The 27,142-nt window shown below is 43.5% G+C and overlaps 1 protein-coding gene across 5 annotated transcripts; it reads left to right on the forward strand.

Moving 5' to 3' along the window:
- Positions 1 to 2,217: 2,217 nt before the first annotated feature.
- LOC143288188 (uncharacterized) lies at positions 2,218 to 26,619 on the forward strand. Of its 5 annotated transcripts, none has more exons than XM_076596504.1 (7): positions 2,218 to 2,509; positions 5,409 to 5,549; positions 9,481 to 9,528; positions 14,267 to 14,378; positions 18,352 to 18,607; positions 22,141 to 22,349; positions 25,268 to 26,619. In XM_076596504.1, the coding sequence occupies exons 2-7, from the start codon at positions 5,425 to 5,427 to the stop codon at positions 26,582 to 26,584; spliced, it is 2,067 nt and encodes a 688-aa protein (XP_076452619.1). In that variant the 5' UTR covers positions 2,218 to 2,509; positions 5,409 to 5,424; the 3' UTR covers positions 26,585 to 26,619. The 5 variants fall into 5 exon arrangements, with proteins under 5 accessions (XP_076452619.1, XP_076452620.1, XP_076452621.1 ...); XM_076596506.1 differs by lacking the exon at positions 2,218 to 2,509 and adding an exon at positions 7,673 to 7,809 and having other exon boundaries at positions 5,411 to 5,549; XM_076596505.1 differs by lacking the exon at positions 9,481 to 9,528.
- The last annotated feature ends 523 nt before the right edge of the window (positions 26,620 to 27,142 follow it).

Genomic DNA, 27,142 nt, shown 5'->3' on the forward strand with positions numbered 1-27,142 from the left:
CTCAACAAACACAGGAATGTGCAACGAATGGCTGTCGCAAGCTACACGTAGGCCTACGTTCATCAGAGGGCAGAGAAAAGCTTCTGAGGGTAAGTCCTGCCTTTATTCGAGCGTTCACGTTCCCATCAGTTCTTAACGAATGAACTAACTCAAAATGTATTTGAATGTTTATAGTTCTCCAGTTGTCTGGCGAATAAGGCGAACTTAATTAGGCGAAATGAAACGCGCGCAGGCAAAAATTAAAATGGCGCGCTGTTCGTGATTATTCGATCCAGATGGGGAACCTGAGCAAAAGGTCTTTTAACGATGAAAAAAATCCACTGACCCTCATCTCATGTATGCATTTGTGTGCGTGCACGTGACTCAGTGAAGCCTGACTGACTTGATGACACAGGAAATTTGACAAACTGAATGATGAGCGCCAAAAAAAGGCAGCTGAGCAGTGTCAGTCAGCTCGACTCCGGAAACGAGGCAGGCTGTCGTGCTTTATTTTATTTTATTTATTTATTTTATTTTATTTTATTTTTTTGCCAAAAAGAGTTATTTGGTCTGTGACCAATGATATGCGCAATGTCAGTATGAATGATAATAATGATGATGATGATAATGACGCCCATGATAGTAGCAGCAGTAGTAGTAGTCAGTAGACTGCCACTGAGCCATGAGGCGATTTCCATACCAAAGGACTACCCAGGGTCGTTGAAGACTGCTATCTCATTTCCTTCCCACAGCATGCCTGCAACTAGGCTAAGTCCACAGCTGCATCAGTCAGTGTATCATGTGATAGCCAGTCAGCCGTTCCAGAGCAGAACAGAGGAGGCAGCTGCTCAGTGTCCCGACTGTCTCGGGTCCAGAACGTGATGCCCAAGTTACACCCCTACTCTCTCGGCCAAGAGAGGGCTATAAGACAGTCGGCGTTAAGATGGTTCCCAAAGGTCAACTAGCTCCCAATTAAAAGGCTGCAGCACAAAGACAAGTAAGAGCCCGAGTACAACCTTATTGCCTCCCAGATTGAGAGTCAGTTAGTCCTTCACCAAAGTCCAATAGCTGTAAATGACTCCCCCTTCGCAACTGAAAAACCACTTGGTCATACAGCGGCTCTCACTTTGCTGATGGCCCAACTGTAAGCTTACGTCCACAGCTGCGTCATTATCATAGCATCTGCGGTTACTTTGGCAACTTAACTGCTGTTTGCCGTTGTTGCTAGTCAGACAGCGCCTTTTCATGATTATCTTCTTTTTTTTTTTTCTTAAAAAAAAGTTTTTATTATGTTCTTTTTTTTTTCTTTTTTTTCTTTTTTTATAAACGCAAGTCTGCTAGTGAATGTAGTTTGACGGAACTGGAGATCAGTACGTGTTCAGTCGTCAGTTAGTCACGTCTGGCGACGGCTTTCCTAATAGTGCAGGTCAGTCTACCGGCGCCAGTGCCAGTGGCGTACGTACTAGTACAACTAATGGAAGCCAACGTACGTCCGAGTCTGTCGGCGAGAGACCGAGTCCACGCCATTCCGTTTACTATATCAATCGAGTTGAACTTCAACTGAAGTCACTGAGTTCTTTCCCGTCAAAAGAAGTGCTATAGAAGTCATTCTAGCCGAGGCTGAGATGAACGTCAGTGCTGCTGCGTGGAAACGAACTGAGACCAGTCAACATGTTTTGACACTGACGCCTTGAAATTCAGTGAAACCGTTCCGCGGACAGAAGTTTTATACAGGTCTACCTTAGTTCCCGCGCCGTATTGATTGTCTCTGAGTCAGCTCTGCCCGGGCTAATTCTGATGACACCACATTTGCAAACAAGCATTCCCGCTGTGTCAGTTGTCCATCACTGACCCCTCTTTCTGTCTGTCTGTCTGTCTGTCATCGCCTCCCTCCCTATAGTTCATTGTCTTGCATTTGAGAGAGAAGCCTAAAAAATGTTAGACTTATTTTCCTTCTTTCTTTCCTTTTTTCTTTTTCTTTCTTCTTTTCTACTGCACAAAATAATGGAAAAGGTGTGTGCTGAGGAAATTCAAAGCGACCAGTTTCACCTTTATATTTCAAAGAGAGAAAGTGAGAGAGAGGGGTAGACGGGGTGGGGGCAGTGGGGATGGATGAAGAGGGGGGAATGAAATTATTAAACATCCCAAAAAGATTTCTCAGAATCTGAACGTGCGGTTACCTCCCTTCCTTCGGTCCTCGTCTGGGGGGAAAATGTTCCCAGTTGAGAGAGGGGGGAGGTGTCTGCCATTTGATATCGCATCCAGCAACATTCACTTGCATCTTTGACAGCTGCTGGACCTACCAGCTCGGCAGCAGTGCCGTTTTGCATCGACAGCAGTGTGATTCGGCTGGTTTCATGTTATTTTTGTGTCGTCTGGGACAGACTCGGCCTGCAAAAATTATCGTCTGCGGCTGCAACTGAATGTGCATTTGGCGCATCGACTCCATGTTGAATTTTCTGTCAATGAGAGGGGGGTGAGGGTGCAAGGAATCTAGCATTTATCCGGCGTGGCCCCACCCAATTTATAGGTGAGTGCAATTTTTACGTTTGAAGAGTCGATCGGAATGTGTGACTATGGGGAAAGTCGGTGAAAATTTCACCTCGGCCAGCGATGAAAATATTCTACCCCCCAGAGCGCTTTGACCTGACCCTGGAGTCAAGGCCAAACCGTATTGACTGGAGCGTGCAGCTGGAGAATGGCAAGTGCGCATTGTTGCGCTGCCAGCAGCATTGACATGTTCGGCACATTAAAACGCGGCGTCAGTTCGTGATGAATGAGTGACGGGGCACAGAGAAATACTTTAGCATAATCAGAGCAGTTCCGTAGCTGAAAAACTTCCACATTTTTATTGAACATGCATGATAAAGGTCTTTTCTTTAAATTTTTTTTTATATATCAAACTGAAAATAGAATGAAGGCAGTGTACGGCATTCGTTTAAAAACAAAAACAAACAAACATGAGCATGTTCAGATATTTTTGGATGCTTTTTAATTAACAGAACAAATGTTATCTTCCAACAGCAGAAATGGTAGAGTATTGTTCGGATGGGTACGGTACTGTCTGGAGCAAGAATGCAGCCATAAATAAAGAGGAAAAAAAGAAACATTTAACAGACTGTAGATGTTGGAACAATATCAAGACAGCATAACACTGTAATATAAATTTACTCATGCTGCTTTTTTTCATCAAATTTTCAACTCAAATTGAACAGCCTCCACTCAGAGAAAGCAAGACCCCATCCTCAGACTGGTAACTTTTTATTTCTGTTCAAAGGTGTCAGGCATCTCCACTCAGTAACCCCAAACAGATCTGAGCTCATCACTCCCCTTTTGCAACATCTCCACTGGCTCCCTGTCTCACACCGAATAAAGTTCAAGATCAACACCCTATGTTATAAATGTATTCACAAATCAGCCCCTTCCTATCTCTGTGGCTGCCGTCACCTCTACATGCATTCTCGCTCACTATGATCAGCTTGGGATCCACTCTGTTTACGCATACCCAGATTCAAACTCTCGACTGTTGGCCACCGTTCTTTCTCTGTCTCTGGACCTTGCAATTGGAATGAACTTCCTCTTTCGCTTCGTCAAGTCTCCACACTCAGCTCTTTCAAGTTTGGCCTTAAAACCCACCTCTTCACAAGATAGCCTCCCTTCCCTGCCTCTTCCTTGTCTTCAGTTTCTCCAGTTTTAGAGTTATGCATGCGTGTGAAAGCGCTTTGATTTGTCTATGCTCAAGATTCAGCACTGTATAAATAGCATTATTATTATTATTAAAAAATCAACTCCCCATGACTTACAGAACTCTCTAGTTCCTCCTCAGCTCTAAAGAGATATTGGGGCGCAGCACAGAACTCTTCACCAGACTCCTTCAGGCCAGTCTGTTGTGTGTTTAAAAAAAAAAAAAAAAAAAAAAAAGCCTGTGTCTGCAAATGGTTTTCCAGACGATTCTGCAATATTTTCATTCCTTTTTTTGTTTTTTGTTTTTTTGTCTTCCCCAGTTTACAGTGTAGTAAATAATTAATGGTTCCATCGCCTTTTACAGCCATTGAGGCAGTAAATTAATATATGTATCCACTGTCAAGGGCTTGGCCCAATCCGCTCATTCTACCGTTTTAACCACCACTTTATGTCAGCTATGTATTCATACCTATGGGGAGTGAGGGAAATCGGGGTAAAGTGTCTTTCCCAGAGACACAACTTAGTGCTGAAACGGGGCCTTGAACTCTGATCACTGGGAACACTGGACCAGAAGTGTCGTTTCTAACTTCCTACCCCCTCCAGAAAAGAGAACGACCAAATTCATCAGAATCAGATCTTAAGTCAGATCAGGAGAGGTATGGGCAGTGTCCGTTTGGGAAGTGAAGCCAAGTACTGCTTGTTAAATATGGCTAACCAACACAGGTTTTCACTCATTTCATTTATTGAGGGGATATATCTATCCAAAACAGGTTATCAGCTGATGCACAGAAATAAACACATTATACTGATGTAACATATCCCTAATCCGTGGAGGTTCATCCTTTCACAGTGTGTGTGTGGGTGTGCAGGTGCGAGTGCATGAGCTGGGTAAAAAAAACAAACACCTTTATTCACAAGTTTCTTTCAGGAAGAAGTCTTTTACTTCCTCCGCCCTTGTCTTTCATTTAAGTTGAAATGTCTTAATGTTAGGCTTACTATGATATAGGGTTTAGTTGTGTTTATCATTTTATCTGACTGCAATTTTCACAGGCATGACAGTAATAAAAAATAAAAGTGATAATAATAATTGACATTGAAATTTCATATGCTGCACGTAATCTTGTATCATGCGTCTAAATGCGCAATACAAACTCCATTCACACAGTTTGTACACCACACTTACTCCACACATACGCTTGAACAGCCACCACCACAACCCCTACATGCATGCACACACACACACACACACACACACACACACACACACACACACACACACACACACACACACACACACACCGCCGCCAATATTTTCTCCCCCTCCACTAGACCTTGAGTGGTGGTCTGGACACTAGTCATTCGGATGAGACGATAAACCGAGGTCCCGTGTGCAGCATGCACTTAGCGCACATAAAAGAACCCATGGCAACAAAAGGGTTGTTCCTGGCAAAATTCTGTAGAAAAATCCACATCGAAAGGAAAAACAAATAAAACTGCATGCAGGAAAAAATACACAAAAAATGGGTGGCGCTGTAGTGTAGCGACGCGCTCTCCCTGGGGAGAGCAGCCCGAATTTCACACAGAGAAATCTGTTGTGACTTGTGATAAAAAGATACACAAATACAAATACACACACACACACACACACACACACACACACACAGACTAAGCCTGTGACATCTTGTAAATGCTTGGGAAAAAAAAAACAACCAAAAAACAACCATAATCCCCACTCCCTTCCCCAGATTCCTTGACTACAGTATGTCTGAAGAGGCTGGAGCCATTGTTGTTCGCAAAGATGTCATGGACAAGTTCAACAGCATCATGGCGGAAACCAAACTGGAAGCCAACGAACTGATGGAGCACTTCTTTGGTCTGTATCATTGGTGAGTTTGTTGGTTCAAGTCGTTTTGTGCTGTGGTGTGGCTTATTCTGTGTCCTGTTTTTACTGTGTGACTTTCTTGTTTCCCCTCTGTGTGTGTGTGTGTGTGTGTGTGTGTGTGTGTGTGTGTGTGTGTGTGTGTGTGTTTTCATCAGTTTAACGTCTATTCACTATAAGTGTTTTTAGACGGAAAGGAGTAAAGTAGTGTATAAAGGAGAGGGAATGCATGTGAATATTAGTGTTAAAAAAAAAGAGAAAAAAAAGTTCATGTTATGTATCAGAGGAAAAGTATATTATAAGAAAAAGTCAAAAGAGATTGTGGTGTGTATTGAATGAGTTGTCATGGGAAGGAGAATATGTATGTGCATATCAGCAAGTAATAACCGACAACAGTGTAAATATAAATAACAGTATTAAATATAATACATCAAAGAAGCGAATTGTGTGCATGTGTGTGTGTGTGCGTGTGTGCGTGTGTCACTGTGTGTGTGTGATTTATACTTTGAAAGTCATATGCTGAAGCAGATTTAGTTTTACACAGTGTGTGCAAAAAAGACTTGAAAAAGCTAGTATGCAGCCACTCTGATTTATCCTGTTGCCCCCAATTTTTCTTAGCTATATTTGTGTTACAGTCAAATGAAATTTAGTGTGTGTGTGTCTGAACGTGTATGTGCACCCATGAGTTCAAGATCACAGGACAGCTTTTGATGCTGCTTGAATCTTTTTTTTTTTTTTATCCAGTCTAATCAGTTAACTATATTTCCTTTTTTTTTTTTTTTTTTTTTTTTTTTTAAAATCTTGCCTTCTCTCATTTTCTGTTTCCTGGTTCACCCAGCTGCTTGTATTCTGCAACTTGTGTTTTTTGTTTTTCCCCTCTCTTCAGACATGATAACTTGGAAGCTTTTATATTTGTTGTGCCTAGAAAATGTGTTACCTGTTGGTATTTTTATGTGTGCCTGATGTCAATGCTTATTATATGCAGCACTATGTATAATATAGTCATAGCCTTGTAAATCTTAACTTTTTTTTTTTCAAACCGCTGGTGATATATGGTGAAACGGCTAAGGCCGAACATCACGTAGTTTTGTTTAGTTGCTTTAATATGCCTGCAGTTTTACCCAGTTTTGTCTTTCAGCTTTAATCTTTTTTCTTTTCTGTTTTTCCCCCCACCCAAATGTTAGTTGAGTTTTTGTTAATCTGATGTTGTCAGTTTTGTGACATGCTTATTAGTTATTAGACTTCACCTGACACAGCCAGTGTCTGGGCTCCTGTCCGAGGCAAACTGAGTGGAACTGTCAAATCTTGCACGACTTCTCAGTGGCATTATCCTTAACACTCATTTCAGCAGGACTCTACGCAACCACAGTCATAATCCTGTCAAAGTCACAGCACTGGGAGACTGTCATGTGATGTCATTGATGGATCACCATGCCGCCCTCCAAAGGCCAAGTGCTGCTGCTGAATGGCGTCTGTGGTAACGGCTTAGCTGTAGCGCCAGATAGAGCAAGTGTCTCAGCCGGTATGGATATTGCCAGTGTGTCTCTTCAGCAGCAGTGCATCTGCCAGACTTAAAAGTTAAAAGTCCCATTGCCTTTATTGCTTATCAGGCCAGTGAATTCATATCCACTGTATCTAGGGCTTAGCACAGGAAGGCAGAGTCCAATCCTCTCTTCCCATTGTTTTGACCTTCCCCAACCAAACTCAGGTACCCATTCACACCCGGCTGGAGTGAGGAAAATTGGAGCACAGTGCCTTTCCCAAAGATACAACACCATGATGAAAAGGGCCTCGAACCCCGATCACCGAACACTGGATAAGAAGTCCAGTGCCCTACTGATTCTGCCATGGCGCCTCCGACACCTTGAAAAACTTGAAGGAAACTCCCCACAGGTGTGCAAGTGGAGAGGATATTGAAACTGAGGTCACCATGAGAGCAAGACATGAAAGAGCCATAGACTTTGGGACAGGTTTATTTATTTATTTATTCTTTTTTTAAAATATTTTTCAATTATGGTGAGGAGGATAATTTTGTTGCTATGGAGATCCATTTACTAAGTTACTTTAGGTGTGTGACAGCATGAGTGGCCTGTGGCGTGTGCTTCCTTTCATGAGATATTCCGGCATCAGGCAGGTCTGAGATTGCGTGAGATACAGACATCCGCAGTGTCGGTCAGGAAATTCGAGCGACACTTCCGAAGACGCATCTGAAGCGGAGGACAGGCGACTTGTCTTCCGATCTCGGCCCATAGCACTTTCATCTCTAGGTAGGAACTGCACCTGATTGGGGGCTGATGAAATGTATCCCGTCGTCTTGTGTCAGTGTGTTTCGGCTGCTGTGATTTATATGATGAAATGCATGTAAGTGACAGTGACATTATCTTTTCAATGATTCATTTTCATTTTGGACCATCTTATGTTTTGTTCAATGAACAGTTTATTTTGTCTCATGTTGTCTGTGTTCTTGTGGTGTTTAGCAGCATTTTGTTAAGTTAATGCAGTATTTTCTCAAGGGTGTTCAGCTTATATCTGCTTTCCCTGCCCCCTCCTTTCTCCCTGATATTCTCTTGACTCTCTCATGTAAAGCAATTTTTGCTTGTATTATAATCATATTCCAACCACTTAGATACATTTTTTTTTTAGACTTACTCAGAGGTCTTTATTTAACTAAATATTCTGAATATTGATATATACTTAAGTTCAGTTTTAAGGTAAATTGTGCCTGTTCTTGATCTGTTGATGCAAGGCTGTGAAAAATTGGTGCGTGATGGTATTTTGTTACAATGCACAGAATTTTGCAGGTGGGATGAATGTGACTGGACAGTCAGTATTAATCACAGGGGAAATGTGCAGTGAGAAAGAAAGGAAAGGAATCTCCGCAGGAGACAGTAAAGGGTCCAAGGAACAATGATCGCTCGCTCAGTCTGTCTTTGCGGCTTTGCAGATTGTATTGTAGTGCATTGATTTATGTCATAACATATTTCTCTAGGTATGAAATTCGAGCTGCTCTTCTTTGGGAGTATGTGTTGCCACAATGCAGGGCCACCCCCGTCACCCCCCACCTTCCCCACCTCCCCAAAGCGTACTTGTTTAACCAATCAAAGTGGATTTTTCTACAGAACTTAGCCAGGGACAACCCTTTTGTTGCGGTGCATTCTCTTATTTGCGCTAAGTGCATGCTGCACATGGGACCTTGGTTTTATTGTCTCAACCGAATGACTTTTCTTGTTGCATGTACATTTTATACAGACTGGTGAGATCCATTGACACTGGAACTTTTTCTCATATCAGCCACCCCTGAAAACGCTGTGTGGCTGCTTACATGACAAAACAAAAACAACAACAGTGACACATGTAAAAGCCCACTCATACAGATTGACATAAGTTTTACATTTGGGCCAACAGCAAAGTGAGAGCTGTATTATCAATGGTTTCTCCAGTCAATGGGAAATCATTTACAGCTTAGTCTTTTGTGAAGGACTATGACTCTCAAACTAGGAGGCAAAATTGCACTGGTTCTTAGTGCTGCAGCCTTGTGGGCTAGTTGGCCTTTGGGAAACCATCCCAATGCCAACTGTCCTAAAACCCTCTTGGCCGAGAGAGTGGGGATGTAACTTGGGCAAGACATTCTCTACTATAATCAAATTCTAGCCCTAATAGTCGGAACAGCAGTTGCCTCCTCTGCTGTTCTGATGGTCATAGTCGGACATGACTGACTGTCATACACACACACACACACACACACACACACACACATGGAAGTTGCAACCCACGAATGCAGAAGAATCCTTGTCTGAACCAAAAGCTGAAACATCTCATGTGTCAGCTTCTGTGAGAAATGTTAAATCAGATTTTTTTTTTTTCCTTGATCATGAATTCATAATCATCTGAGGCACAGGTCTAATTTTCTTTTTTTCAATTTCTGTCTTCCTATCCAGCTGTGTCAGATTAGTTCAACCAATGCAGAAGGAACTCGGGAACGGTGGGTAAGTGGAACTTCACTATCATACATTGGTAATACAATTCATTCATACTTACATTGATTGATAGATAACTTCACACTGTCATACAGTGGTAAAACAAGACATAAATACAGTGATTGGTAACTGTAAAGTAAAGCTCTGTAAAATTGATAATACAGTACACATACATTGATTCATAACTGTAAAGTAAAGCTCTATAGAATTGATAATACATACACTGATTGGTAATAAATTATTGTAAAGTAAAATGCTGTATAGAATTGATAATACATTTACTGATTGATAATGAATTATTGTAAAGTAAAACTGCAGAAATGAAATTTCAGAACAAGTGGGTTTTTTTTTTTTAACTTCACTCTCTGCAAGACTTTTTTTCCCCCTCACTACCTCTTTTTACAAAAAAAAAAAAAAAAAAAAAAAAAATCCTGTTCTTTAAGAAAAATTATTATTATTCACATTACTTCTAATCGTTCCAGTGTAGTTTCTGTGAAGGACTGTACAGTCATACACTGGGGAGTTCACAGCATGAGTTGAATCTGTGTACCATGGCAGCTGAACACATGGTGCTCACAGTCTTTCACAGAAGATGACATTAGATTGTATGATAGTCAGTCGCGTCTGACTGGGACCTTCAGAACAGCAGAGGAGGCAGGACCATCTGGGCTAGAATTTGATTACAGTGTCGACGGGCGCAATAGCCGAGTGGTTAAAGCGTTGGACTGTCAGTCTGAGGGTCCCGGGTTCGAATCACGGTGACAGTGCCTGGTGGGTAAAGGGTGGAGATTTTTACGATCTCCCAGGTCAACAAATGTGCAGACCTGCTAGTGCCTGAACCCCCTTCGTGTGTATATGCAAGCAGAAGATCAAATACGCACGTTAAAGATCCTGTAATCCATGTCAGCGTTCGGTGGGTTATGGAAACAAGAACATACCCAGCATGCACACCCCCGAAAACGGAGTATGGCTGCCTACATGGCGGGGTAAAAACGGTCATACACGTAAAAGCCCACTCGTGTCCATACGAGTGAACGCGGAAGAAGAAGATGATTACAGTGTCGAGTGTCTTGCCCAAGTTACATCCCCACTCTCTTGGCCAGGAGGGTTTTAGGTCATCCGGCATTGGGATGGTTCCCCAAGGCCAAATGGTTTTGCAGCACGAAGAGCCACTCCTAGTTTGAGATTCATAGTCCTCCAGAAAAGACTAAGATGTAAATGAACTCCCATTGCAGAGGAGACGCCGTTGATTAGCTATTTCATTAGATTTAACAAAAGAAGAAAAAAATGTCACAGGTGTACCAGTTGATAACACCAGTTGTCCAGCAAGTGAAGCTGCATAATATTGCTTCAGAATTCTGTTAATTTTGAAAAGAAAAACAACAAACAATAGAGAAACAGTGTTTTGATTGATGTTCATCTTAGCTTGACCACCATGGTGCCAAAGCTTCAATAAAACTTTTCAAACTGTTCAGTCGTAGGTTCAGTTTTTTAGTCTTAGGTTCAGTTTTACTTCTGTAGTCCTAGGTTCAGTTTTACTTCTGTATTCCTAGGTAGAAGTAGTCCTAGGTTCAGTTTTACTTCTGTAGTCCTAGGTTCAGTTTTACTTCTGTAGTCCTGACCAAGTGAAAACAGCCCTTTGTTGTTTTTGCTGTTACTTTTCAATAAAAGTGGTGGTCATTGGGAAGTGTTGAATGAAATATTTTCAGGGAAAGAGGGCATTGCGATACGTCAGCTTAACCCTTTCATTGCCAAGCCTGTTTTGCACTAGTAACAACTATTTGCCAAGTGATTTTTTTTTTTATGATGGAAGGTGTTAATAATGATGATAATGATAACAACCATAGTGATAATAGCAATTATTATTGTGATAAAATAGCAAGCAAACCACTGAAAGAAAAAAATAGCAAGCAAATGATAAAAAAGTAATGATAAAAATAATTATAGTAGTAGTTTGCAAACTACTAAAAGAAAGTATATATAACTTATAATTTTATGAAAGGAAAATTAACACTTTATCCAATATGACAATTTTGTGTAGAATGGTTTTCTGTGAGGAAAATCCCTACAATAATGCAGACAGAAAAATGTGTCTTGGGACACTTTTTTGCTCACAGGAAGGGTGGGGAAGTTTCCACCCTGGGGCTCTGAAGAGTTTAATTGCCTTTAGCATGGCTAAATTTATTGCATAGGACTGAGTGCTGTTGGTGTATTTATCTTTCAGGTCTTAACACACGTCTGATATTGATCAGATTTGCTACAAAATGTGGGATATAGGAAGATTTAATTGAGTGAATAATGTATTATCTGCAGGAAAACTGTGGTACCAGATGATAGTTCAGCGCTTGAAATATTCAAGTTTTGTGCTTTCAGATGCTTGTGAATTCATTCTGTAAATTGTCTGATGAGTTTGGGAACATCTGTTTATGTGCATGTGTGTGTATTTGTATTTCTTTTCATCACAACAGATTTCTCTGTGTGAAATTCGGGCTGCTCTCCCCAGGGAGAGCGCGTCGCTACACTACAGCGCCACCCATTTTTTTTTGTATTTTTTCCTGCGTGCAGTTTAATTTGTTTTTCCTATCGATGTGGATTTTTCTACAGAATTTTGCCAGGAACAACCCTTTTGTTGCCTTGGGTTCTTTTACGTGCGCTAAGTGCATGCTGGACACGGGACCTCGGTTTATCGTCTCATCCGAATGTGTGTGTGCGTGTGTGGTCATGCGTGTGTTTGAAGGAGGATGATTACAAAAAATTCCAGCACCTTGAATGATTACTGGTGATACATTTTCAAGAAAACAGTTGATTCAAAGATTTTTTTTCCCCCCCAAAAAAAGGTGGATTTTGTTGCCTGAGTGTTGTACTTTGGTCCTTATTCTTTTCCTTTTTTTGTGTGTGTGTACACTGTGAGTGAAATCTTTGGAATGAGTAGGAAAGAAAGTTTAAAAAAAAAAAAAAAAAAAATGATGCAGTATTCCATGTCTTGTTCCTCTTTCTACATGCCATCTTGATGAGTTTGAAGTGGTTTTTTGTTTGTTTTTTAAGATATTGACCAAAAAAAAACCCAACAGCTTTTGGTATTCTGTGTACTTGCATGCACGTGCGCACACATATATCGACTCTATCGGCTCTACCGAGGAGCAAATGACTATATAGCACGTAGGGCTTAGACTCTGACCAAGGATATGTGCTATATGAATATGACAGAGGATAGGTGCTATATAAATATGACCAAGGATAGGCACTATTTGACAGGATAGTCACTATATAAGTATGACGGAGGATAGGCACTTTAGACGGAGGATAGGTGCCATATAAGTATGACCGAGGATAGGTGCTATATAAGTATGACGGAGGATAGATGCTATATAAGTATGACCGAGAATAGGCGCTGTGTGACAGGGTAGGTACTGTATAAGTATGACGAAGGATAGGCACTTTAGACGGAGGATAGGAGCTATATAAGTATGACTGAGGATAGGCGCTATGTGACAGGATAGGTACTATATAAGTATGACGGAGGATAGATGCTATATAAGTATGACCGAGAATAGGTGCTGTATAAGTATGACCGAGGATAGGCGCTGTGTGATGGGGTAGGTACTATATAAGTATGACGGAGGATAGGTGCTATATAAGTATGACTGAGAATAGGTGCTATATAAGTATGACCTAGGATAGGCGCTATGTGACTGAGGGTAGACGCTGTATAACAATGACCAAGGATAGGTGCTGTACAGGTATGACCAAGGATAAATGCTGTTTGACTGAGCGTAAACCTGACAAGATGGTGTGGAAAGCCTTGGCCAAAGGAATGATTCAGCGCTTATAGCTTTTAGAGGCGTTTGATTGGCTAAGAGCGGACCGGGCAAGACGGGTCATCTTTTCACTGTTAGCCACGCGAAATTTGGCCGAGCAGAGCAAACCGATAGGCCTAGTTTGCATCAGTTTGACATGGTAAGTATATGTATCACCAAACATGGAGTATAATACAAAAGGACTTAGGGTATGTGGCATATGACAGAAGGAAGGTGCTATGTATGACCTAGGATAGGAGCTGTATGAGGATAGACACTGGATGACAGAGGATAGATGCAGTATAAGTATGACAAAGGATAGGCACCATATACTATGATCGAGATTAGGCACTGTTACTGAGGGTAGGCGCTGTAAGAACAAGGATATGTGCTTTGTAAGTATGACTGAGGATAGACACTGTATGACTGAAGATAGGCACTATATAAGCATGACAGAAGATAGTTGCCCTATAGTTATGATCAAGATTAGGCACTATGTAAGTTTGACTGAAGATATAGGTGCAAAGTATGACTAAGGATAGGCGCTGTATGACTAAGGATTGGCACTATAAAAGTATGAACGAGGATAGGCACTATGTAAGTATGACCTAGGCTAGGCACTGCATGAGTATGACCGAGGATAGGCGGTAAATGTGTCAATTACAACCAAACATTTTTTTAAATGACAATGATTGATTCAGTATATTATCCTCAACAGCCTGGTTGCGCAGCGTAAGTATGACACAGGATAGGCACTTAATAAGTGTCAATAACTGAATAAGAATTAAAAAAAAAATTCTAATGACAGTGATTGATTCAGTATGATATCCTCAACAGCCTGGTTGCGCAATATATAAGTATGAACGAGGGTGGACGCTGAATAAGTGTCCGTAACAATTGAGAAGAATTAAAATATATGATAATTGGTTGATTCCATGCGATTTGCTCAGTGGGCTGGTGAACGTGAAGAACGAGCTGCCGGAGCGCAGGGCAGAGGGCAGCATGGGGGATGGAGAGGCTGAGGGGGACATCGCCTTCATGGGCTGCACCGTGGAGAAACAGGTGAGACATCACGGATCCACTTCATGAGTGTGTCGTACCTTGACTAGTGGAGAAACAGTGTGTCGTACCTTGAATGTTAGACTAGTGGAGAAACAGTGTGTCGTAACTTGAATGTTAGACTAGTGGAGAAACAGTGTCTTTACTTGAATGTTAGACGAGTGGAGAAACAGTGTGTCTTTACTTGAATGTTAGACTAGTGGAGAAACAGTGTGTCTTTACTTGAATGTTAGACTAGTGGAGAAACAGTGTGTCTTTACTTGAATGTTAGACTAGTGGAGAAACAGTGTGTCTTTGCTTGAATGTTAGACTAGTGGAGAAACAGTGTCTTTACTTGAATGTTAGACGAGTGGAGAAACAGTGTGTCTTTACTTGAATGTTAGAATAATGGAGAAACTGTGTGGTAACTTGAATGTTAGTTTAGTGGAGAAACAGTTTGTCATAACTTGAATGTTAGACTAGTGGAGAAACAGCGTGTCTTTACTTGAATGTTAGACTAGTGGAGAAACAGCGTGTCTTTACTTGAATGTTAGACTAGTGGAGAAACAGTGTGTCTTTGCTTGAATGTTAGATGAGTGGAGAAACAGTGTGTCTTTACTTGAATGTTAGACGAGTGGAGAAACAGTGTGTCTTTACTTGAATGTTAGAATAATGGAGAAACTGTGTGGTAACTTGAATGTTAGTTTAGTGGAGAAACAGTTTGTCATAACTTGAATGTTAGACTAGTGGAGAAACAGTGTGTCTTTGCTTGCATGTTAGACTAGTGGAGAAACAGTGTGTCTTTACTTGAATGTTAGACTAGTGGAGAAACAGTGTGGTAACTTGAATGTTAGACTAGTGGAGAAACAGTGTGTTGCAACTTGAATGTTAGACTAGTGGAGAAACAGTGTGTCTTTACTTGAATGTTAGACTAGTGGAGAAACAGTGTGTCGTAACTTGAATGTTAGACTAGTGGAGAAACAGTGTGTCGTAACTTGAATGTTAGACTAGTGGAGAAACAGTGTGTCTTTGCTTGAATGTTAGACTAGTTGAGGAACAGTTTGTCATAACTTGAATGTTAGACTAGTTGAGAAACAGTTTGTCATAACTTGAATGTTAGACTAGTGGAGAAACAGTGTGTCGTAACTTGAATGGTATAATTATGATTAAGCTCTGAAAAAAAAAAAGTTTCACTTTTCGGGTGATTCTGGATTTGTCAGATTCAGTTTGAAGCAAAATTAAGTGTGTGCAGGACAGACAAAGTGCTTTGCCTCCTGAATTTAAGTGCTGCTGACATTACGACAGTTTGTCACTGATGTCTGTCAAAACATTATTGCAACTTGTTTTTTATCATCCAAGTGCATGTTGCATGATCACATGTGTTAATGACGACCTCGACACATATAAACCAGTGGATCTTAATGTCAACACGTGTCAGTCCAAACAGAGCACAATGCTCACTGTCTGCAGCTGCAGACAAATGTCTGCGTGCGCACAGGAAAGTTTATTCAGGAAACCCCTTTCTTAAATTAGAATAAAGATGTTGTCGAGAACTGATTGTGAGAAGTCCAGTCATCAGTTGTCAGACTTTCCCATCTGGCTTATGAATACTCCGTTTGCTGCAGCAGAAGTATTGATGTTCAAAGTCCAGATTTGCTTTATGCCCGATATATTCAAATCAGTCCCCATGAATTGGACTCTAGGGCTTGAAATACCCACCCATCTGATTGTCTGGGATATTTAAAGCTTGTGGACACATGGAGCTGCGCTCTCCATTTGTCCATAGGGCCACCAATTTTTGACTGTCGGTGAAACGGAGACTGGTTAAGTCGGCTTAGTGCAGACCAATGGCACATCCCTCCTCCCCACTTCACTGAACACTTCCACTCCACCCTGTTTTTTGTATATAATTTTTTTTCTTCTGATACATGCTACTTATGTGATGGATCATGTCTTCAAGGCTGTTGTTGCATTAACAGTAGTTATTTCTATTATTCGTTTCTTTCCTTGACGAGGGTGAGTTTGGGTGCAGTAGTTGAATGGTTAGAGCACTGGAATTCTCAGCCAAGTCTCTTTAGTTCGATTCCAGGTTTCAGCACACCTTGTGGGTGAAAGGTGGAGATTTTCCCAGGTCAGTGTATATGCAGACCTGTTAAAGCCTTAACCCCTTTCGTGTGTACGCGCATGCAGAACATCAAATACGTATGTTAAAGATCCTGTAGTCCATGTCATTGTTCAGTGAGATATGGAAACAACATACCCAGCATGCATACCCCCGAACACGTAGCATGGCTGATTATGTGGTGGGGTAAAATAAGCAAATGGATATACACTTAAAAAGTTACATGTCTGTGTTAGTGTGTGTGTGTCTGGATAGTGCAGGAAACAAATGATGAGCGCCCAAAGACAGCTGTCAGTCAGCTCTACCCAGGAAGGCAGCCTGTTGTGCAAATGACTCTTTGTTCAGAGCTTAGAGCTTGATCTCTGACCGAGGATAGGTGCTGTAAAGTATGCATATCATCATCATCAAGTAGAAATTGGGGGGGTGGGGGGGGAACAGGTAAAGTTTTTGTCGCCTTGTCCACAGGAAAACAAACTTGTAATTACTAGCCTTGGTACATAGTGATTACCCCTGCCAGGGGCTATTTCAATTATGAATAGTATCCCCATCTTCCGGAAAATCTGTGCAAGAAATTTCCTCTTTCCATCGCTCGCATGAGTCTTGAATGCGTTGATTCCCTTGTTCTGCATTTTTTCTTAATTTTATATATATTTTTTATAGCATTCCTTCTTATCATTTGAATTAGTAATGTCGAAAACCTGTTTTCAGACCTTTGTTTGTTTGTTTGTTTAATATTTATGTGTGTGTGTAAAATAGCTAACATTTTAAGTGAAGATTCTGTCATCTCATTGTATGTTTCGAGGTTTCTTTTCTGTGTGTGTGTGTGTGTGAATGTTTTTTTTAAAGTGACTGGCAAGTAACTGTGTAATAATGTGAACTTAAAAAATCCCTCTTTGTGTCCATGATATATTTTATGTATTATATATATTATATATGTGTGTGTGTGTGTGTGTTCATGTTAACACATGCATCAAGATGCGTACTCACATTTGGGTAGACGAATAGCAAACAGTTTCTGTGCCTCTTTCTGTCTCTATATTTATACACATAGCAGGAAAGAATACACTGATAAATAATCAGACAGAAACCAGTTGTCTTAAAAAAACAAAAACAAAAACACAGTCAATATGGTTTGATCATCAACACTGATTTACTCAGCCGTACTCAGTTTACAATCATACTTTACCATGCACATTTCCCAGTTGTGTTGTACTAGACACAACTTCCAGTATTCCAATTTCCTGGCCTCATTGTTCTTTCATTACAATTTCCATTGTGTTTTGATCTTCTATACTGATACTGTATCATATAGTTCCAGTCAAACTACACTACACACACTTCCCAATCAAACCAAATTTCCAACCATACCCTACCACACACACACTCACCAAGTCACCGTGGACGTTTATATATACTACATACAGATTCTAATCTTACCAAATTCCAGCCATACCATTCCACACACAGACCAAGTCACCTTGGAAATTTATATATACTGTTGTACACACAGTTTCCAGTGGTACCAAATTTCCAGCCACACACTCGCCAAATCACCAAGGAAAATTATATATATTATGCTACACAGTTTCCAGTCCTACTGAATTTCCAACCATACCATTCCACACACACACCAAGTCACCATGGAAATTTTTTTATATATATATATGTATCTGGTATACTACACACAATTTCCAATCGTACTGAATTTCCAACCGTACCCTACCACACTCACACTCACCAAGTCACCATGGAAATTTATATACACAACACACAGTTTCCAATCCTAATAAATTTCCAACCATACCCTACCACACACACACACACACATGCTCACCAAATCACCATGGAAATTCCCATCACTGTGTTTGGCTGCAGGAGAAGAGAGACAACCCCTCAGCCTCCACCACCACCACCACCACCAGCAGTGTGGGCGCCAACGCCACAAGCCTGCTGTCGTCGCTGGCCTCGCTGGGCACCCAGGGCACCATGTCCGACCCGGTTCTGGCCTTCCAGTCCCTCCTGGCCCTCTATCGCCGTGACGACAACACGGCAGCCAGCCGCCGCAAGGCCATGCCCAAGCGTATCCTTCCTAGCAACTACAACCCCACGCCGTGTGTCACCAAGCCGGAAGGTATGGAGAGTGTGGGTGGGACGGGTGGGTGTTTGTATGGTGGAGGTAGGTGGGAAAGGGGGGGGGGGGGGGGGGTTTCCTCTGAGCAACTAAACCCAACGCCTTTACGTGACCAAGCTGGAAGGGGGGGGTGGGGGGGGGGTCTTCTGAGCAGCAACCCCACGCCCTGCGTGACCAAGCCGCAAGGTATGGAGAGTGCGGGTGGGACGGGGGGGTGTTTGTATGGTGGAGGTAGGTGGGAAAGGGAGGGGTGGGGGGGTCCAGGGGGGGTTTCCTCTGAGCAGCTAAACCCAACGCCTTTACGTGACCAAGCTGGAAGGTAGTGGGAGTGGGGTAGGTGGGTGTTGTTTGTGGGGTGGTGGTGGGAAAGAGGTTGGCTTGTAGAAGAGGTGGTGGCTGGGGGGGGTGGGGGGGGGGTGTTCTTCTGAGCAGCAACCCCACGCCCTGCGTGACCAAGCCGCAAGGTATGGAGAGTGGGGGTGGGTTGGGCGTTGTTTGTGGGGTGGAGGTGGGAAAGAGGTTGGCTTGTAGAAGAGTTGGGGTGGGGGGGTGTTCTGTCTGAGCAACTATGACCCCACGCCTTCATGTGACCAAGTCGGAAGGTAGAGAGTGGAAGGGGTGGATGTTGGTGTTTGTGGGGTAGATATTGAAGAGTTTGGGTTATAGAAGGTGGGGGGGTGGGGGGGCAGGGGGTTCCAAACAAATAACAACCCTACGTCTTGCATGACCAAGCCAGAAGGTATGGAGAGTAGGGAGTACCTGGGGCGTTTGAGTGGAGTTGAGTCAGGAATAGGTTGGGTCTTATGAAGGGGAGTGGGGGGGGGAGGTTAGGGTGGGTGTTGTTCTATCTGAGCAACTACAACCCCACCCTCCTTGCCAGACCCAAGTCAGAACGTATGGAGAGTGGAGTCAGCCGGGGTGGGGGTGGAGGGTGGGGTGTAGCGAGGAGTGGAGACTGGTAAGAGATCGGGTTGTAGAAGGGATGAAAGGGGGTGGATGCGTGGTGGGAATGTTGTTCTGTAAGAGCAGCGACAACCCCGCCTCTTTGCCTGACCAAGCCGGAGAGATGGAGGGTGGAAGTGGTGTGAATGAAGTTAAAATGGGAAGGGGTGATGCAAGGAAATCTTGCATGCTGGAGTGGTGTATAAAAATACAGAATTCGTTGAATAAAAAGACTAAGATATACCAAATAGAATTAAAAAACAAAACAAAAACATGCTGGCATCCTTTGAAGTCTGTCCTTGCTTTTCAGTTCATTATTTCAAAAATCTTCAGGGGACTGGAAGGCAGACTTGTGCAGAAGACAAATGGTTGGAATGACGTCGAACTGTGTCATATGTGGTTACTTCACAGAGGGCTGTGGACAAAGCTGTTTGTATACACGAACTTTTAACTTCAAACTTTTTGGGCAGGGTTTAGACGGGTGCAATAGCCGAGTGGTTAAAGCGTTGGACTGTCAATCTGAGGGTCCCGGGTTCGAATCACGGTGACAGCGCCTGGTGGGTAAAGGGTGGAGATTTTTACGATCTCCAAGGTCAACATATGTGCAGACCTGCTAGTGCCTGAACCCCCTTCGTATGTATATGCAAGCAGAAGATCAAATACGCACGTTAAAGATCCTGTAATCCATGTCGGCGTTCGGTGGGTTATGGAAACAAGAACATACCCAGCATGCACACCCCTGAAAACGGAGTATGTCTGCCTACATGGCGGGGTAAAAACGGTCATACACGTAAAAGCCCACTCGTGTGCATACGAGTGAACGCAGAAGAAGAAGGGGGGCAGGGTTTATTTCCTGGGCTGTTTCAAAGCAGTTGGGTTCCAGAAGGGAAAAACCCCGATGTTTTTAATAAAAATTGTTTTGTTTTTTTCATTTATGACTGATTTGAATTCCCAGTGATTTGTTTGGCGGGGTTGCCATGATGAACTTGTTAAGTCTGAGAGCCACAAGTAAATCCACTTCAAGGAAAGGGAGTGAAGCTGAAGGTAAGGGGAATAATGTGTGTAGGGAGAGAGGAGGTGCAAGGGGAAAAGAGTGGACTGAGAGGTATTTTAACCCCTTGAATGCCCCAGGACAGAAATTTCCACTCCCTTCATGAGAGAAAAAAAAGTGCCCCAGGATGGAAATACCCGTCTGTGTCATTGTAGGAATTTTCATATCAGAAACTCATTAAATTCATGTGAAATTGTCATTGTTGATAGTGTTAGTTTTCCTTATACAAAAAAAGGATAGGGTATATAGACTTCTTTTGGGTAAATTAGCCTCTGGACATCCCTTGACAAATAGGCCTGGAACTGAAAGGGTTAAGTGGCATGAAGTAGGTTCACTCAGAAAAAGTTAGTATAACTGAACAAAAAAACCCAACTGAACAAGGGAACAGTTAAAATGAAAAAAAGTATCATTCAATTTTTATTTTTTGGAGAAAAAAAAGCACACAGTTTCAACTTTGGGAAAATTACACTGACTAGTTTATAAAATTTATTGCTTGCAAAACAGCATTAGGAAGAAAGAATCCTATATTTAGGTCTTTTTCTTTCTTTTTTTCTTTCTTTCCTTCCCAATTTAAATATAAACCAGAGTGTCTAGTCATTTACATGAGATGATAAATGGAGGTCTCTTACATAGCATGCACTTGACACTATAAATTTTTTTTTTAAAAGAACCCATGGCAACACAAGTGTTGTCCTCTGGCAAAGTTCTGGAGAAGAAATCCACTTTGATAGGTACACAAATATACATGCATGTACTCAAAGCCTTGATAAAGGCGTTTGGTTATGCTGCTGGTAAGGCATCTGCTTGCCAGATGCAGTGTAACGTATATGGATTTGTCTGAACACAGTGACAAGTTGAGAAACTGAAACTTTAACTCATACAACCCTGTGTCAGAGCATTGCTAGGGCTTTGAAATTTGTTTCATTCAAATGGTTTCTACATTCTTACATGTATGTAGAAACCACAAGCAGATGGAACTAACTTCTACAGTATTTCAGGTTGTGTCCTCACATGTTAATCTGATGGAAAAATGGAATGATTTCAGTATTTTCTCTGCATTTTTCTGCATCAAATTGGCAGGGAAGCCTGCTGAAGCTGTATGCAAACGCACCAGGGTTGAATGGATTAATTTTTGACCCGGTGTGTTTTGCTGCAGATGTCCTGAAGCGAGTGATGTGCTCGGCCAGGCCACGTTTGATCGCTTCATGGACCTGCAGGTAAATGTTTGACCCGGTGTGTTTTGCTGCAGATGTCCTGAAGCGAGTGATGTGCTCGCTGTGCTAGGCCACGTTTGATCGCTTCATGGACCTGCAGGTAAATGTTTGACCCGGTGTGTTTTGCTGCAGATGTCCTGAAGCGAGTGATGTGCTCGCTGTGCTAGGCCACGTTTGATCGCTTCATCGACCTGCAGGTAAATGTTTGACCCGGTGTGTTTTGATGCAGATGTCCTGAAGCGAGTGATGTGCTCGCTGTGCTAGGCCACGTTTGATCGCTTCATCGACCTGCAGGTAAATGTTTGACCCGGTGTGTTTTGATGCAGATGTCCTGAAGCGAGTGATGTGCTCGCTGTGCCAGGCCACGTTCGATCGCTTCACGGACCTGCTGGCTCACCACAAGAACACGCACAACTCGGACCTGACTCACCCACTGCGCTGTCGGGCCTGTGGCCGAACCCAGACCTCGGAGGCGGGGCTCGTGCATCATCAGATCTACGTCTGCAAGATGGTGGAGCGGCCTTTCACCTGTGAGGTAACTGGGGTTTTATGAAGAGATTGCTATGTGCTTTTTTTTCTTTTTTAATTAAAATTTTTTTTTATACTGCAATATAAGTTAGTTGGGCCAACAGCAAAGTGAGAGCTATATGATCAGTGGTTTCTCCACTGTGGTGGGTGTGAGGTAAACTGGGTTTTCATGAAGAGATTGCCATGCATTTTTTTTTTTTTTTTAATTAATTTTTGTGTAATATAAGCTTACAGTTGGGCCAACAGCAGAGTGAGAAAAAAAAATTATCAATGCTTTCTCAACTGCAGTGGGAAGTCATTTACAGCTTAGTCTTGTGAAAGATTGCACTGGGTCTTAGTGCTGCAGCCTTTTAGGGCTAACTGGCTTTTGGGGACCTTCCCAACACCAGCGGTCCTAAAGATACCTTTAGAGAGAGTGGGGATGGAACCTGGGCATGACTCTCCACAATTATTTATTATTATTATTATTACTACTACCTTTTTTTATATTATAATTATTATTTATTTATTTATGTAAGCTTATCTATTATTTATACACCTTTTTTTTCTTTTTCCTTTTTTTTTTTTTTTTCTCAAGGCCTGACTAAGCGTGTTGGGTTACGCTGCTGGTCAGGCATCTGCTTGGCAGATGTGGTGTAGCGTATATGGATTTGTCCGAACGCAGTGACGCCTCCTTGAGCTACTGAAACGACGGGCGCAATAGCTGAGTGGTTAAAGCGTTGGACTGTCAATCTGAGGGTCCCGGGTTCGAATCACAGTGACGGCGCCTGGTGGGTAAAGGGTGCAGATTTTTCTGATCTCCCAGGTCAACATATGTGCAGACCTGCTAGTGCCTGAACCCCCTTCGTGTGTATATGCAAGCAGAAGATCAAATATGCACGTTAAAGATCCTGTAATCCATGTCAGCGTTCGGTGGGTTATGGAAACGAGAACATACCCGGCATGCACACCCCCGAAAACGGAGTATGGCTGGCTACATGGCGGGGTAAAGAACGGTCATACACGTAAAAGCCCACTTGTGTGCATACGAGTGAACGCAGAAGAAGAAGAGAAACTGAAACTGAAACTCTCCACAAATCAAATTCCAGCTCAGACAGTGGGCACAGCAGTTGCCTCCTCTGCTGTTCTGATGGTCATAGTCGAACATGACTGACTATCATACAATGGAAGACAGCCCCATCTGGGGGAGGGATAACCCCGATTTCAAACATCCTCTGGACTTGCTCATCCTGACATGTAAAGACTGCTTCAGCGCCAGATCAGGCAGAGAAATCTTCAGAATTGAATGGCAGAGAAGGTGATTCAGCAGTGCATTGGCAGTGCAAAGGAAAGCACGAACAAACACATGGCCAACCACGGCAGCCACAGAAATTCCCAGGTGTAACAATCTCTTTGAGCCACTGGACTCAAACTTTTGGGGCCTAGAGAGTGGGATTGCCCATAAACAAGGACTTCTCCACTTTGATATCTGCCATGCTCCGATGACGTGTGCACACTCTTACCCTTCATCCTTTATATTTCACGATGGCTCAACCTGTTGTCATCCTTGGTTGCCAAGAGACAACCATCAGTCGTCACTGAACACAGTTCTTCTCCATAAGTCCGGAGCAGCCAGTGCACAAACTGATGGTTTTTTTGTTTTTGTTTTTGTAGCTTTTGTGAATTAGAATTATGCAAGCGTGTGAATGACTGGTGTGTGAGCGCTTTAATTTGTCTGTGTACAAGATTCAGCGCTATATAAATACGAATTATCATTGTTGTTTATTATCACATCTGACTTAACATGTGCCAAGGTATTCGGTGCACAAATAGAGCTGAACATAAATAGATGATGACTCTGATACTTTTATAGCACCTATCCTCTGTGGGAGACCAAGCTCTAAGCGCTTCACAAACAGGAAGTCATTTGCACAGCAGGCTGCCTACCTGGGTAGAGATGAATGAAAATAAGGTATATCAGGTGGCAGGAAGGAGATAATTGATAAAGATACTGCACTCAGTACGTTTATTTTTTCAGTGTCAGCAAGATCCATTGATAAATAAATGGATACATGGTACACAGTCTTTTGTTATTTTCATACTGGAGTGGTGGCCTAGTTGTAATGTGTCAGCCTAGGAAGCTAGAGAATCTGAAAGCACAGGATCAAATCCCACGCTCTCCCCTGTATGCTAGTCATTCAGATGAGACAATAAAATGAGGTCTCTTGTGTAGCATGCACTTTGCGCATGGAAGCAAAAGAACACGTGGCAACAACTAAAGTGTTGTTCCTGCAAAATTCTGCTGAAAAATCCACCTTGATATGAAAAACAAGTATGCTTACAGGCTTCAGAAGAAATGTAGTGCTGCAATTGTAGCAGTGTGCTATCCCTGAGGAGAACAGCCTGAATTTCACACAGAGAAATCTGTTGTGACAAAGAACAGCAATACAGTACAAAATTTCACCTGAACTAGAATGAAGCATCATCATTTTTTTTTTCCCCATTGCATTGATTAGCTTTTCGCTTTTACATGTGTAAGGTTTTTTTTCTTGCCATACAGGCCGCTTTTTTGTTTTATGGACTTTTTTTTTTTTTGCTTCAGTAGGAGAGAGTAAGGATCTTTACGTTTACGATTGTTTTAGAAGGTTCTCGTGTTCCTTGTGGAGGTGCTGTTACAGAATCAGCATTGGACTTCCCATACAGTGTTTACCAGTGATCAGGGCTTGTGGCCACGTCTTGGCGTGGTGGTGTGTTCTTGGGAAAGGCACTGGTTTCAGGTGTGCACACTGAGATTTTACCTGTTCACAGGTGTGCACACAGATGTTACCTGTCTGTTGACAGGTGTGCACACTGAGATGTTACCTGTCTGTTCACAGGTGTGTACAATGAGATGTTACCTGTCTGTTCACAGGTGTGTACAATGAGATGTTACCTGTCTGTTCACAGGTGTGCACACTCAAGTTCCAGAGCGAGGAGATGGTGTGGGTGCACAAGTGCAGCGGGGACACACGGAAGCGCTTTGCCTGCGAGTTCTGCGACCACTACAAGACGGAGTCCGCCTCTGACCTGGAGAAGCACATGCGCATCCACACGGGCGACAAGTGCTTCCGCTGCGAGTCGTGCGGCTTCCAGACGGCGTGGAAGAAGAACCTGAAGGAGCACATGTTGAAACACTCGGGGCTCAAGCCCTACATCTGCGACTACTGCGGCTACAGCACGGCCGACAAGCACAACCTCCGCGCACACCGGCTGAAGCACGGGAAGGAGGAGGGGTTCGACTGCTCCGTGTGCGGCCTGAGTTTCAACTGCTACCGCTCTCTGCGCGTCCACAAGGACACGCACAACAACACGGAGAAGCCCTTCAAGTGCTCGGTGTGTGACTACCGCGCCAAGTACAAGTCGGTGCTGCACATCCACGAGGTAAGGCACAACCACATGCGCAAGTCGGCCTGCCCCATCTGTGGCCAGCTCTTCGCATACCACAAGGAGATGCTGGACCACCGGGCCACCATGCACCCGGACGCCGCCCCCCTCCACCACCATGCAGGAGGGGAGGGCCGGGACAGCAAGTGCGGGGGGGAGGGTGGTGGGGGGTCGGCGGGCGGTGGCGGGGGGGACAAGACGCTGGCCTCGGCACTGTCTGCGGCCCTGGGCCAGCACCCATCACAGTCCATCGCCAGCAGCGTGTCTTCGCACATCGGAGCCAGCACGCAGACCAACACCCTGGCCACCAACACCAACCACCCCTCCCTCCCCCCAGTCCCTCCTGGCCAGATGACCTTGACCCACCATCAGGTCACAGCCACGCCCCAGCTTCAGGACGCCAGCCTCCTCCCCCAGCAGACACTGCCCCCCCCACAGCCGCAGCAGGCATGGAAAGGACCCATGCTTACTCGCGTGGACTCCTTGACCCAGACCTGCGGGGGTCAAGGCCTCATGGTGCCCTCCTCACTGTCGGCCTTCCCGCAGCAGTCGCCGGCGGGGGTAGGCGTGGGGGTCGGGCAGAACATGGCAGCCATGCAGTCGTTTGGCACGGGGGTGCTCTCCCCCTGGCCAGGGGGGATGGGCGCTGCCAACATGCATGACTTTTTCGGGGCGCGGATGGCCCTGGGACAGAACCCCAACGACTCGCTGCTGCGGCAGACAGCCTCGCTGGGTCAGTCGGCCGCCCCCACCCTCCCTCACCCCTCCACCTTCGTGGCTTGTCCGCTGCCCGTGTTCCCCGGGCTGAGCGAGCAGCTGCCCGGGACTGGGAACCGCTGAGTGGTCGTGGGGGGTGGGGACGGTGGGAAAAGGGGAAGTTTTTGTTGTTTGTTTTCTTTACAGTGTATATCAGTGTGCCTGGGACAGGCAGTTCGAGTGGTTGTTGGGTGGGGAGGGAAAGGGAGAAAGGTTGTTTTTTTTTTTAACAGTGTATGTCAGTGTGCCTATGACAGGCAGTTGTTTGAGTGGTTGTTGGGTGGAGAGGGAACGGTTGTTTTTTTTAACAGTGTATGTCAGTGTGCCTATGACAGGCAGTTGTTTGAGTGGTTGTTGGGTGGAGAGGGAACGGTTGTTTTTTTTAACAGTGTATGTCAGTGTGCCTATGACAGGCAGTTGTTTGAGTGGTGGTTGGGTGGAGAGGGAACGGTTGTTTTTTTTTTTAACAGTGTATGTCAGTGTGCCTATGACAGGCAGTTGTTTGAGTGGTTGTTGGGTGGAGAGGGAACGGTTGTTTTTTTTAACAGTGTATGTCAGTGTGCCTATGACAGGCAGTTGTTTGAGTGGTTGTTGGGTGGAGAGGGAACGGTTGTTTTGTTTAACAGTGTATGTCAGTGTGCC

The sequence above is a fragment of the Babylonia areolata genome, chromosome 12, assembly GCF_041734735.1.
Source record: "Babylonia areolata isolate BAREFJ2019XMU chromosome 12, ASM4173473v1, whole genome shotgun sequence".
Taxonomy (NCBI): Eukaryota; Metazoa; Mollusca; class Gastropoda; order Neogastropoda; family Buccinidae; genus Babylonia; species Babylonia areolata.